Here is a 13,484-nt window from a genome sequence, read left to right as displayed (position 1 = left end):
AAGGTAAATCACAAATACAACATATAAAACGTCTCTTGCCCTTGATTTGGCTAATCCCTGTCATTCCCCACCTAAATGATCTGCTATCGTCATTGTAATCCGCGTCCTTGTGTCATGTTTTGTGTCCAGTCATGTTGGTTCCACAGATAATTAGCAAGTGAGCCTTTCTGGTTTGTACTGGAGAGCATTGTGGTCAACATTTTAATGTTATATTATTTAATAAAGGACTGTTCCTTTATTAAATAATTAATTTTAATGTAACCGAAGTGTAATTGTGGACTGCGAATTGGTGGCTCTTCTTATGAGACAGAATTTACTTGTGACATGAATTCAAAAATGGATTGGGAGAGCAGCGGTGGTCCCAGAATAAACCAACACAACGGGTTAATCGTCTTCTGCCTATGGAAGATGTTCATATTGGACTCTATAGACTGGATGGAGGGGGACACATTTAAGATGTTCGAGAATCCTGAATAAATTCAATAAACAACAAAAATACATTATTAAATCAACGTTAAATTGAAGAAGGGAAGAGCATGAGAGAACCCACAGTTACCAAGCAAAAGGAGAAACGACAAGCATACCGGCCCTCTTGGCCCTTCTAACGAATTCTCTCAAGCCGTCGACTCAAAGGCTCAGTCTAGTTGGAGTCCACTTCACTGTCGTGTATGAGAGGATTATTTAGCAGTATGTTATCAAGAATCCACATTTGGGCCATTGAGAACATACAACTGGCTGCCTGTCATGTGGATTATACAATCCTCAGATCTTTGTCCATGGAGGTCTTGTTCAAGTTGGGTCTCCATTCAAGCTCATTGTATCAGGAATTTGGCTACCCCATGAAAACATTAAAGCGTCTTTTGACAATCAGGGTGAGTAAAGGATACAAAAATGATCATTCAGGAGTGGACTGTTCCTTTATTAAATAATTCTGATGTGGAACTTCCATAATTTTGGCCTTTATGTCACAGTTTGGCCAGTGGTTTATCCCTGGCTCAGGTGTCTTTTGATTTTATTTTATTCTCTTTTACATATTTTGTCCTGAATTATATGAATAATGTTTTGTTTATCTACAAATATTATCATGTTATATTTTTAGTAGTCGTTCATTGTGTCCTTTAAGTTGAACCAAGGGGGACAGGGCCACCAGTTATTGCTCCATTTCAGAGCCAGCAGCCCATGTGATGTTCGTTTCGGCATAACATTTATTTCTTTGCCTTTGACTTTCAGCTTTGCATTTGTGATTGGATTTCCCTGGCGTATTGATTTCGGGCTTTTGTTAAAAGGTACAGCTTTTAAATGTTTTCACTATCGGTTTGCCTTTGCATATTTCATGAATTCTGAATAAATCTTTAAACATTAAATCAGCTTTGCGTTATTTTAGCAGGCCAGTGGTTTTTTCAGTGTCTCTTCTCTCTCCCCTTTGTGAATATTTTAGAGCTTGTGCAGGCCATAAGCCTGCATCTTGATTTTGGGGCTAGGCTGCCATGTTTGGATCAGACGGACTGCATGTGGGAGTGCAGCTCTGGCTTTCCATTTTTTGATGCCTTTCATCATTTTTGAGATTTGTGAGCCGAGAGGGAGTCACGACATTCTGCCTTTATCTTGACTAGCGAGAGAAACATTAAAATAAGAAGTGTACTGCAATGTAGAGAAAGATTAATTTTATATTTCATGAATGTGATGCTTAAAAAAATCTAATTTGAACACTTACCCAATAATAATATGTTTCAAAATCTTGAAAGTACTTTACAGATCCTCCTTCAGCGTACCCATTTAAGCTTCTTGGACACCTGGTGCCAGCCATGTCGTAAATTCCTTTTCTCACCTTTAAAAAGACACAGATGCCCGAAAATGATTTGCTTGACCTCTCTTAGTATTGTAACTTTGGCCTATTGCTGGTGGATCTCCCCAATCTCTGTGACAATAAATGTGATCAATGGGGTTAACTCTGAGCATCACTCGGTCTCGCAATTCTACGTTAAAAGGGTTAACCCCGAGTATGTGGGGAAATGTGTTTAGATGGCATTTTGATATTCTGCTGTCATCTAGTGGACAAAATAACATTGTTCTGCATACAAAAAAAATTCATGACTTTTCAAATAATTTGCCACTCTCCCTGCGGGACGGATCCTCCAACCAAAACACGAAGCGTTGTGTAAATGCATCCATCCATCCATCCTCTTCCGCTTATCCGAGGTCGGGTCGCGGGGCAGCAGCTTAAGCAGAGAGGCCCAGACTTCCCTCTCCCCGGCCACTTCTTCCAGCTCTTCCGGGAGAATCCCAAGGCGTTCCCAGGCCAGCCGGGAGACATAGTCCCTCCAGTTGAGTTGTGTAAATGAAAAGCTGTAAAGGCCATTTTAGAACAAACTAAATATTAAGTAGTGTCAGTCAAGATTATCCTTCGGTGGGATTAAAAAATAAACAGAAGCCTTTTAGTTCCGATTCTAAGGAGTCCACATGCGAGGGTCGTGTTGGTGAATCAGTGTCAAAAAAAAAAGAAAGTTTGGGAAGGTGTTGGATGTGACACCATCACTAACAGGGCCTCCATGCCTATTCAAATGGAGCCTGGAAGAATAGCAAACCTAATTTCCACTCCCGCCATCACCAGCTCCATCCTTTCATCTTCCACAGGTATAAGAACCAGGAGCAGACAGGATATTCCTGACACTTCTCTTCTACAGCTGGAGAAGCCGTCCAGACATTCTGGAATAGTGTCATTTATTTTTCTCTGTCCTGACCATTCAACGGGGGATCCCCTGGAAGCCCAAACCTTGTTTCTTGCTTTTTTCTCTTCTTTTCCCAACACAAAGAGAAAAGTATGGATATGACCCTAACAGGACTCCCGTGGAATAGAAGATACCAAAAGCTAAAAGCTACCTGACAGTTGAAACAAATAAGCCACTCTGCTCGCTTAGCCAACCTCATGTACTGTATGTAAAAAGACAAAATGGAGCACACAACCTCATCAGGGGTCGCATTGACTGACAGCGGACTGGAGGAGACGCCATTCCACATCAATGTAAACGTGTCAAATTTGGGTCTTCCTTTGGTTATTTCAGAAATCTCGATGTTGATGTCATTTCCAGCTGTGTCGTACTGTAGAACATCAAAATCTCCTGTAAACAAAAAAAAAAAATGAAAGAGAGGAACAAACTTAAACAAAATGGAACTGGGGAAAAAGAGAGAGGGTAGTGACCAGTGGAGGCAATACAATATGGAAACTAAAGATGAGGAGAGACGTTCTGTTACCTCGGTCCGAGTTAAACGTCACTGTGTAAATGGGGCCATTGGTGCTCTCTGTCTTCATCACGCTAACAGTGTCATTCTGGAAGGAGGGCAGAGCGTTTAAAGCCATCTTGACCTCATCACTCGAAGCACCAACAGCAATGGGTTCTGCAATTTTTCACAGATAGAGCACGTTATAAATCCCTTCATCGATCAGAACATATTGGCACACTGTGCTTTCTACATTAATTACATGAATCCTTAAAGATTTACTTCTATGACAATAAAGATGAACATCACGTTGAAGTTCCCCTTAAAACAGAAAAGTCAAATACTTGGACCCTAATGCTGCCATTGCAACCTCAGCACCACGTGATGGTCTGATCCTGATTTAAAGGAAGTGTCTGGCAGCAGTCATTGCAGATGAACATTACATTTGGGTTGGGGGCAATTATTTTTTCACACCGTGCCATATTCATTTGTACATTCAGTTACTGATATGACCAAACCTTTACCTATTAGTTGAAATCATTCAGTGTCTTACATCTGCAATCAGACAATGTCTGTTGAACAAAAATGTAAAAATAAATTGGGGTTTGAAACGTTGGCCAAAATCTTCAGGCTTAGTCATGGCAGAAACATTTGTTCTGAGCTCAAAAACTGTAACGTCATCGTTGCCCCGTACCTGTTGCTTCGTTGTTATAGAGAAGGCTGAACTGCATGGCCGTACAGTCACCAGAGCTGACGCAGGGGCTCTCCACAACAATCTGCTGGACTTCCTGTATTGGGGTTTGTGTGGTCCAGTTATTTAAGCAGAGATCCTGAAAAACAAGGATAAAACAGAAATATATCTAAATATTGTCATCGATGTGGGAACATACGGGTCAGAGAGGAAAGCTGGGGCACCAACCGTCTCACCCCTTTAAATATCCACAGTGCCCCAAAAATAAACAAGCACTTGATGGATAACAACAGAAATCAGAGAAACAAGCAGGGAGGATCAGGAATCTGTGGAGTCGTCAGTACTCGAGCGGGCTGCGCTCTCCAGAATGAGACCACCCTGCTGTGAGCATCTCAGCTTTATAATGGAGGGACTGGAGGGGGCGCGCAGGTCTATTTGTCTATCTATTTATCTATCTATCTAATCCTGCCTACTATACCAAATTCTATCTATCTATTATATCGTGCCTTTCATATCTATCTATCTGTCTATTGTGGATAGGAGGGCCAGGAGGACCAGAGGAGGGCATGGAAGCCCAGCCCTGTAGGGGCCCGTGGTCACCGCCAGGCGGCGCCCCACTTCCAGACCATCATCTGACACATCCGGCCGAGGCAGGAGCCCGGCCGGGACGCCCAGGAGGACCGGAGGAAGGCCTGTACCTCCACCAGACCACGAGGGGGTGCCCACCCTGGTTACGTTGGTGGCCTCGGGTAGAGGGCATGGAAGCCCAGCCCTGTAGGGGCCTGTGGCCACCGCCAGGCAGTGCCCCGCTGCCTGAACAGCCCTGGAGCCCAGCAATTCCACCACACCAGGAAGTGCTGGGGGGAAGACGACAGGGGACACCCGGATGGGTGTGCAGCCGGCACTTGCGCCACAAAAGGGCATGTCTGCAGAGGAGTGCCGGGAAGCAGCTGGAGCCCATCCAGGTTTCCATAAAAGGGGCTGCCTCCCAGCAGTCATGGGCGAGAGTTGGGAGGAAACAAGACGGAGCTGGAGTGAGGACTGGAGGCGGCCAGGAAAGAAAGGCAAAAGGACTGTGTGGCCTTCTATCTATCTATCTATCTATCTATCTATCTATCTATCTATCTATCTATCTATCTATCTATCTATCTATCTATCTATCTATCTATCTATCTATCTATCTATCTATCTATCTATCTATCTATCTATCTATCTATCTATCTATCTATCTATCTATCTATCTATCTATCTATTATATAGTGTCTTTCATATCTATCTATCTATCTATGGAAGCAAAGGTTTGCCTATTTGTAGCCGGAAATCCATAAAGGGAGAAAATGAATCGCGTATCTGAAAAGACTCCTGATACTCTTAACTGGAGTCATCATCAGAGGAAAATGATTAGACATACAGAATCCAAGGCAATATATAGCAAATAATGAGGGGAGGGTAGGTGGATATAAGGGGCAGGGGGGACTGATGAGGTTTGGTTTGGGGGTTGTTGGTCATAAAGTCTTAATTATACGTGCACAGTCTTCTTTTTACGCCTGCATATGACGTGCCCATGTCCAAATGTCTGTTGATGGCATTTTCATTGGATAGCCGAGATTCAGACAGTTCTCTGGCACTTTTAGCATTAACCTTGAATTTGAATTGCTCCAAGTCCTATTTAAATGTGTGTCTGGTTGAAGTTGTATGAACGTAAATCAGAGAGCGGTGAGTCCTTCCTTCTGCCTGCATTGGGATGTTCCTGTATATGTCTTGCAAGATGGCATTTTCTACCATATGTATATGTATATGTATATGTATATGTATATGTAAATATATCTGTGTATCCATTTTCAAACTGTCCGGTCAGAGTTACAGAGGGTGGCAACATCCCTTGTTGCATGTAAGCTATTTCTGTGAGCGTGTGTGCTATCCTGCCAGGCCGGATGGTGAGCTGAACATTTCCCCAGCAGCTCCTCCATTCTTCAAGAGTGGAGCTCAATGGTGGGAAGCTTTTGATGTCTCATTTGATTCCTTGCCCTTGGATCCCAGGCTTGATAAATTGATGGCTCTTTATTTCTTTAGTAGCCTGCTATATTTGAGGGTATGTGAAGGTCTGCCACCATTCAAGGAGATGCAGAGTAAAGCACTGGGAAATGAAAGAGTTGGTCGAGCCAGGTGAGGGTCTAAACAGAGAAAACAGCGGACGTTAATCTGCGCACACCGCTGCCTGGCGGCCTCTCACCCCACATAAGCGACTCGTATTTGCAAACAACACTGCGCTGTTGGGCTCAGTGCCCCCGTAGTCCTTGATAGATGTAAGCACACTGACACCCCACATCCCACCCTCCTGTTCATCAGCACACACCACAAGGTGGACCTCCAGTTTCTTTATTTTTCACTTCAGCCGCTGAACTGACGTCAAAGCCAAAAGGGGAACCAAAACATCAAAAGTCAAAAAGAAGAACGCTCAGCTGAAAAGCACAAACCGACGAAGTGGTAATGTTTGACAAAGTGTCCACAAACGAGGACGATGAGAATAACACCACATCACGGGTTTATGTCGATGACCCCATTTGAAGTTGTTGTTCTCAGCTCCCGTATTTAGTCTTTGATTTCAATATTTCTCGTTTATCTCGACTCGGTTTTTGTCTTAGTGTTCTGGTATAATAATAGAATTTTCCCTCTCAGAATAGCCTACGTTTGTTTCTAAAAACACAACAGCTTTTGTTTCAAGGTTTCCACTTACCCTTCCCGTAACTCTCTTTATGTTCGCCGTCTGTTTTTGTGTAATTTGGCCCCGACTTCCTGTAAAACGAGCAGAGGGGATTGGAAACTGACCTGCACTTCATTCAGAAAATTGTAGACGGTGTTGAGGACTTGCACTTCATTCTGAGCCTCTCCGGTCTGCTGTTGCGTGAAGGAGCTTTTCTTTTGAAAGAGTTGCACTCTCAAAGTGTCTGCATAGTAATAATTCATTTTTTGGAGTATAATTTCAAAATAGTACCTAAAAAAAAAAAGAGAGATGAGTAAACAGCTTTTACAATATATGAGACGTATTCACTGCAATACGTGACGTTTTGTTTTCATCATTATTATGTTTAAATATCATTTACTCAATGAGCAGTAAGCTGCTTTGGATTAAAGCCTCTGTAAGCAAATGCATGTAAATGTAAATATAGAAAAGAACGCTGGGCTCACAAGTCTTCACTCTCCGCACACACGATTGTGTTGGAGGATTCATTTTAAGAGGTTACATTTGCCATTTCTGTCCATCAATCTACACTCAATACCCCAAAGTGACGACAGGTTTGCAGAAAGGCGTGCAAACTTATTAAAAATCAAAGACTCAAATTTCTCCTTCCTAGAAGGATTCAGACCCTCCATTCAGTGATTGGCAGAAGCCCCTCTGACTTCTTGATAAGTCTTTGCAAGCTTTGCACACCTGACTTTGGGCAGTTCATCCCAGTCTTCCTGGCAAATCCTCTTGTGCTCCATTAGATTGGATGGGAATTGTCTGTGAAGTGCCATCTTCAGGTCTCTGCACAAAGGCTTTGCTTTAAGCACTTCAGGGACCTTCAAGACCTTTGGAGTTTACTGTTGGGCTGAATGGCCCGTTCTCGTCTCGATTTTCATAACGTTCGGATGTTCTCTCCGGTTTACGTCGGAGCTTTGGATGGTCCACTCAAGGGCACTCGGAGAGTGTTTCTAAATGGGATTGAGGTGGGTGTATGTGAGGGCACTGCCATCCTGTCTAGTGCTGATGTGCCTGGCTCACTGAGCTCTGATAAGAAATAGAGGCTTTTCAGAAAACAAGAGGACGGTAACATTAATTAGTTTTTCAAAAATGTCCCATTCTATGTCTCTCCATCAATCCATCTCTTTTCTGTATCCCATTATTACCCAGCAGGCTCACAAGGACCCCGAATGTCAGCAGCCTCAGGTGCAAGGCAAAAATAGGGACCAGACTGGATGCCAGTCCTCGCAGGGCACTCCCACACGTATTCCCAACTGGCCCACTAACAGATGTCAGCTAAGGTAACACACACACAACTGCTGGATCTGACCGGCAGAAAACCCGTAGGGACAAAGAGAGATAACGCACAACTGGCACTGACACCAACAGAGAGCCAGGAGTGGAGCCCAGGCCCGTGGATCTAGAGGACAATAAGGGTTCTACAGCACCCACGATTAGAAATGGGCACACATGCTGCCTGTGGCATTGGGCTGAAGTACATCAGCTGTGCTTGGCTGGAACTTTAAAAACAGTTTATCAAAGTAAACACCTGATGATGAATACCAACAGGCCTAAACAGATCCAGATTCAGAGCCTAGGAAATGGCGGACTGACAGCCTGTGGAGATTAAGACAGCGATAAGAAAAAGAGAATTGAATTCAGGGCTGAAACGATGGCAGGCGTTCAAAAGTGATTACAACTGATGGAGACGTGGAGCCCAAGACAGAGGGAAGGGAGCTGCAGCAAGAGGAAATGCAGGAGCTGCCTTCTGTTTAAGGGCCAGACACTGAGGGCCGTAAGGACGATACTCACTCTTTGCCTTTCTCAAGATGGATGTCAGTTGAAACCAGGGTGCTCCACCAGTTTGGAGAAGACATAATCTGAACCTGCATGTGAGACACAAAAGATTGCAGTTATGATTATTTATCCAGAGAGCACACATACATCTCTAAGTGGTTTATTATTTGTCCCCTGTCTTGGCTGTGGACTGTCCCATCCCTCTCAGGTGACACGCATCCTTTATGTTGTTTAAATACTTCTATCTGTCCATGCATTTCCTGGCCTTCTTGGCCTCATCCCAGTGTTGTAGAAATCCAGAAAGAGAACTGGGAGGAAAATACATCTGGACAGAACACCTCATGTGGACAAACACCAACATGGATGTGAGGAGGAGGACACACAGTGTACAGTAAACAGGGAAGTTTCTTGGATGAGGCAGCAGAACAAGCCGTGTGTTGCTGCCTCATCATGTAGCCTTCCATCCATTTGTTCTCCTACTTATTCATATCATGGTGGCAGGGGGCTGGCACTGATCTGGGCAGAGCCACTCATCAGGAGCTGGGTATAAAAAATCTTATGCCAGCATATTGTAAGGCACACTGAAACACAAACCATGCTGATTCCTTTGGACTTGAACAGCTCATGGAGCCTGACGGTGTTTGGGGTGTCCTTAGGAAAAAAACAAAAAGGGAGACAAAACACACAAATACGGGACACGAGACCAAACATGCAAAGCCCACACAGACCAACTCATTTAAGGGCGAGGACCACCATTGACCAGAAACAATCGACAAGCAAGATCAGGCACTATAAAAATAGAGAGATCAAAGGCGCTATATCAGAGACAGAAATGAAAGGCCTTTTATAGCAGACAGACAGACAGACAGACAGACAGACAGTAAGATGGTGAATGCACTACATAATAGATTGATCAGGAAATAAAAAAGGCACTCTGTCATAGATAGATAGATAGATAGATAGAGTTAAAGGCACTATATAATAGATAGATAGATAGATAGATAGATAGATAGATAGATAGATAGATAGATAGATAGATAGATAGATAGATACAGTTAGGTCCCTAAATATTTGGACAGAGACAACTTTTTTCTCATTTTGGTTCTGTACATCACCACAATGAATTTGAAATGAAACAACTCAGATGATGTTGAAGTGCAGACTTTCAGCTTTAATTCAGTGGGTTGAACAAAACGATTGCATAAAAATGTGAGGCAACTAAAGAATTTTTTGAACACAATCCCTTCATTTCAGGGGCTCAAAAGTAATTGGACAAATGAAATAACTGGAAATCAAATGTTCATTTCTAATACTTGGTTGAAAACCCTTTGCAGGCAATGCCAGCTCTAAAGTCTTGACCTCCTGGACATCACCAGACGCTGGGTTTCCTCCTTTTTGAGGTCTGCCAGGCCTTTACTTTTAGTTGCTGTCTGTTTGTGGGCCTTTCTGTCTGAAGTTTAGTCTTCAACAAGTGAAATGCCTGTTCAATGTGGTTAAGATCAGGTGACTGACTTGGCCACTGCTTTACTTTAATAAACTCCTGGGTTGCTTTGGCTGTATGTTCTGGGTCATTGCCCATCTGTATCATGAAACGCCCGCCGCCCAATCAATTTGACGTCATTTAGCTGGATTTGAGCAGACAGTATGTCTCTGAACACCTCAGAATTCATTCGGCAGCTTCTGTCCTGTGTCACCTCATCAATAAACACAAGTGTCCCAGTGCCACTGGCAGCCATCACACTGCCTGACTCCAGCATGTTTTACAGATGATGTGCTATGCTTTGGATAATGAGCTGCTCCACGCCTTCTCCATCCTTTTTTTTTGCCTTTATCATTCTGGTAGAGGTTCATCTTGGTTTCATCTTTCCAAAGAATGTTTTTCCAGAACTCTGCTGGCTTTTTTAGATGTTCTTTAGCAAAGTCCAATCTAGCCTCCCTTTCTATTCCTGAGGCTTATGAGTGACTTGCACCTTGCAGTGCACCCTCTGAATTTCCTTTCATGCAGTCTTCTCTTTATGGTAGACTTGGATATCGATACGCCGACCAAGCCCTGGAGAGTGTTGTTCACTTGGTGGGCTGTTGTCAAGGGTTTTCTCTTCACCATGGAAATGATAGTGACATCATCATTGACCCCCCCCACTGACATCACTTCTGGCCATCTCTGATGACATCTTTCCCGCTTCCTGGAATTCCTTGAAGAAGAACTTGGTAGCCCCCTACTGAGTTTGGCCTCCATTTTGGGTCATACATTCAAGAAGAGCACAGAGTGGCCTTAAACACAACAGGACCGCAGGAGAGGCCAGGCCCGGTGTGTGAGGTGGCTGACGGGTGACGACTTCCAAGTAAACGCGTATTCGATATTCTAAACACTCCACACCAAGTTTTGGCGCACGAGCACCTGAGTGGAGATGTTTTTCGTGCTCTTTTTGCTCGTCTTCATGCTTCCTTGATGTCTGCCAATGAGCTCAGCGTGCCCAGAAAGCCCCACATGGTCCCACTGAAGGTGTCTGACTCGGCTCTCTTTTGTTAAAGTGAAACAAGAGCCCCTTTAAGCCGCCCTGCCTGCCAGCCCTTTCACTTTCAGATGTCCTTCTGTTGTCAGGACCTGTTCGAATCGTGTCAAATGACAGCAGCGGCCCTGCTGAACAAGCCTGGACTGGCACAAAATCTACAAAAGCCAAAGTGACGTTAGTGTGATTTACTGGTAGCGCAATTTCCTTCCTGCTGGTGGCTTTTCTTGGTTTAGGTTGAAGCCTCACATCACTGTGGCACATGGCACTTTGGCTGGCCGTTGGCACAGAGTTGCTTTTTAAATTTTATTCCAAAATGATCACAGGCAGGGGGACACTTGCAAATCCATGTTGTCCCTGATGGAGTTATCATGGGTTTTTTCTCGCTGTTGTTGTTGTCACATTTTCTTAGTTTGTGGCCGTGCTGCTAGAAGACTGATCCATCTATAGCTGCCATCATGGTAGATTAACTCACTTCACTCATAATTTGTAAAGTCGAGGGTGGCACTGTGGTGCAGTGGGTACTGCCTCACAAACCTAGCATCCTGGTTTCTGATGATGTCCATGTGGAGTTTACACATTCCCAAGTCTCTGTGGGTTTACACCCCTCATCCACACAGTCTGGTGATTCCCAAATGTCCCTTGTATGAATGGGCAGTGTGGTGGACTGCCGTCCAGTCCAGGTGTGGTTCCTGACTTGCACCCAGTGCTTCTGGGCAGACTTCAGACCCCTCATGGACCTGAAGTGGATTAAGCAGGTGTAAGAATGTTATGTGTTGTTGCTACTTCATTTAGCAGAGTGTGTTCACATCAAATGTGCTGGTCACCATAAGTCTCCATTAGTGAACTAGTGAGACATGCGGACCCACTGTCCTAAAATAAGACGCAGTGATAGCCAAATTAAGAATAAGGAGCTTCTTATCTTTAACTTCTTCTTCTTATAGTTTCCTGTTATCCATCTCCTGATCCACCTTCTGTGATTTGCTTGATGCTCAGCAGACGTCACCGCTCTTTGCCATCTTCCTGCCATTATGGTGGCTATGACTTTGTTGGTCGATCACCTTGCTGTAAACTCACAACCATAGATCACTTTGCAATCCTTTATGAACATTTAAAAAACAAATACAATAAATTCAAAAACTGGATGTTGTTTTAGGGGCGGCACGGTGACGCAGTGGGTAGCGCTGCTGCCTTGCAGTTAGGAGACCTGTGGGTTCGCTTCGCGGGTCCTCCCTGCGTGGAGTTTGCATGTTCTCCCCGTGTCTGCTTGGGTTTCCTTCTACAGTCCAAAGACATGCAGGTTAGGTGCATTGGCGATCCTAAATGGTCCGTAGGGCTTATTTCCTGTCTTGCACCCTGTGTTGGCTGGGATTGGCTCCAGCAGACACCCGTAACCCTGTAGGTAGGATATAGCAGGTTGGATAATGGATGGATGGATGTTGTTATAATAAGCACATTATTTTTAGAAAGGACAGTAAAGAGCCATTTGAGTTTGGAAGATGGGTGGGTGACACAACTAAAGGTTAGATATGAATAACAGTAAACTCTCAGGCCAGTAAGAGCGTACATTCCCTTATTATTTCTGAACACGCTTCTTGATGATCCTCTCGACTGTCAGCGTGGGTTTCTCCATCTTTGTCATTCTTGTATTCTGTATCCTTCACTTGATGCTCAGCAGATGTTGCTGCTCTCCTTCTTCCTCTTACATTGTTCTTTGTCACATAACCAGCTTATGTGATTTGCTTGACACTCAGCATACGTTGTTGCTCTTCTTTTTCCTTCTGCCATGTCATATGCTTTTGTGATCCCATTATCGTAATAAACAGAAGTGAGCAGGTCATTTTGTCAGGGCTTTTAAAATTTTCAGACCACACCAGGTCATAAGCTTTCAATTAAGACCAATATCAAGATTCTAGCCCCATGAGTTCACAAGTGATTGTGTAACAGACAGCATTTTACTTGAGCAAAAATTCCCAAAATTGTTAAAAATAACAAAACCAAAACTTTTTGATACAACCCACAGCAATTCCATTTTAGACGCATTCAAAGTCCTCTCTTTAGGATGCAATCCACTTGTCCCGTTCCTGGAAGCACTTCCTGTACTTCTGTTTTATCACCGCGTCTAGAGCTTTCTGCGATTGTTCCATCCATCTCAATTTTAATTTCGGAAACAAAAAGAAGTCACAAGAAGTGAGATCTGGCAAACTGAAAAAAATATTGCCAAAGTCACAGGCATGTTTGTAGAATAAATGTCGGAAAGCCAACTCGATCAACTCAAAGTCCATTAGCATACGATAAATAGCGGCCGAGTCGAAAACTAACACCCTACTCCCGTGCTATTGAGCGATTCATTTTTGAGTTCCTTATCATATATACTGTATAAATAAATAGAGATGAGCAGGAAAGAAGAGTTTCATTTCATATGCAGAGTTGCACATTGATGTTCAAATCCATTTCTTAACCGCACAATCGTGAAACGCTCCAATGAGAGATTTTTTTTTTTTGTTCACGTGTTTTTATTCAGTTGCTTAACGAGGCACCC

At 43.7% G+C, this 13,484-nt stretch overlaps 1 protein-coding gene across 1 annotated transcript in view; it reads right to left on the bottom strand.

Moving 5' to 3' along the window:
- The window catches only part of LOC120515530 (fibrocystin-L-like), a 137,983-nt gene that overhangs the window by 96,052 nt on the left and 28,447 nt on the right, over positions 1-13,484 (bottom strand). The window contains 5 exon segments of the mRNA XM_039736591.1: positions 2,965-3,119; positions 3,253-3,396; positions 3,914-4,049; positions 6,740-6,829; positions 9,027-9,083. Coding sequence (XP_039592525.1) covers positions 2,965-3,119; positions 3,253-3,396; positions 3,914-4,049; positions 6,740-6,829; positions 9,027-9,083 — 582 coding nt within the window.

The sequence above is a fragment of the Polypterus senegalus genome, chromosome 15, assembly GCF_016835505.1.
Source record: "Polypterus senegalus isolate Bchr_013 chromosome 15, ASM1683550v1, whole genome shotgun sequence".
NCBI classification, from domain to species: Eukaryota; Metazoa; Chordata; class Cladistia; order Polypteriformes; family Polypteridae; genus Polypterus; species Polypterus senegalus.
The sequence above is the reverse complement of the archived record's forward strand: the minus strand, read 5'-3'. Positions and strand labels throughout refer to the sequence as shown.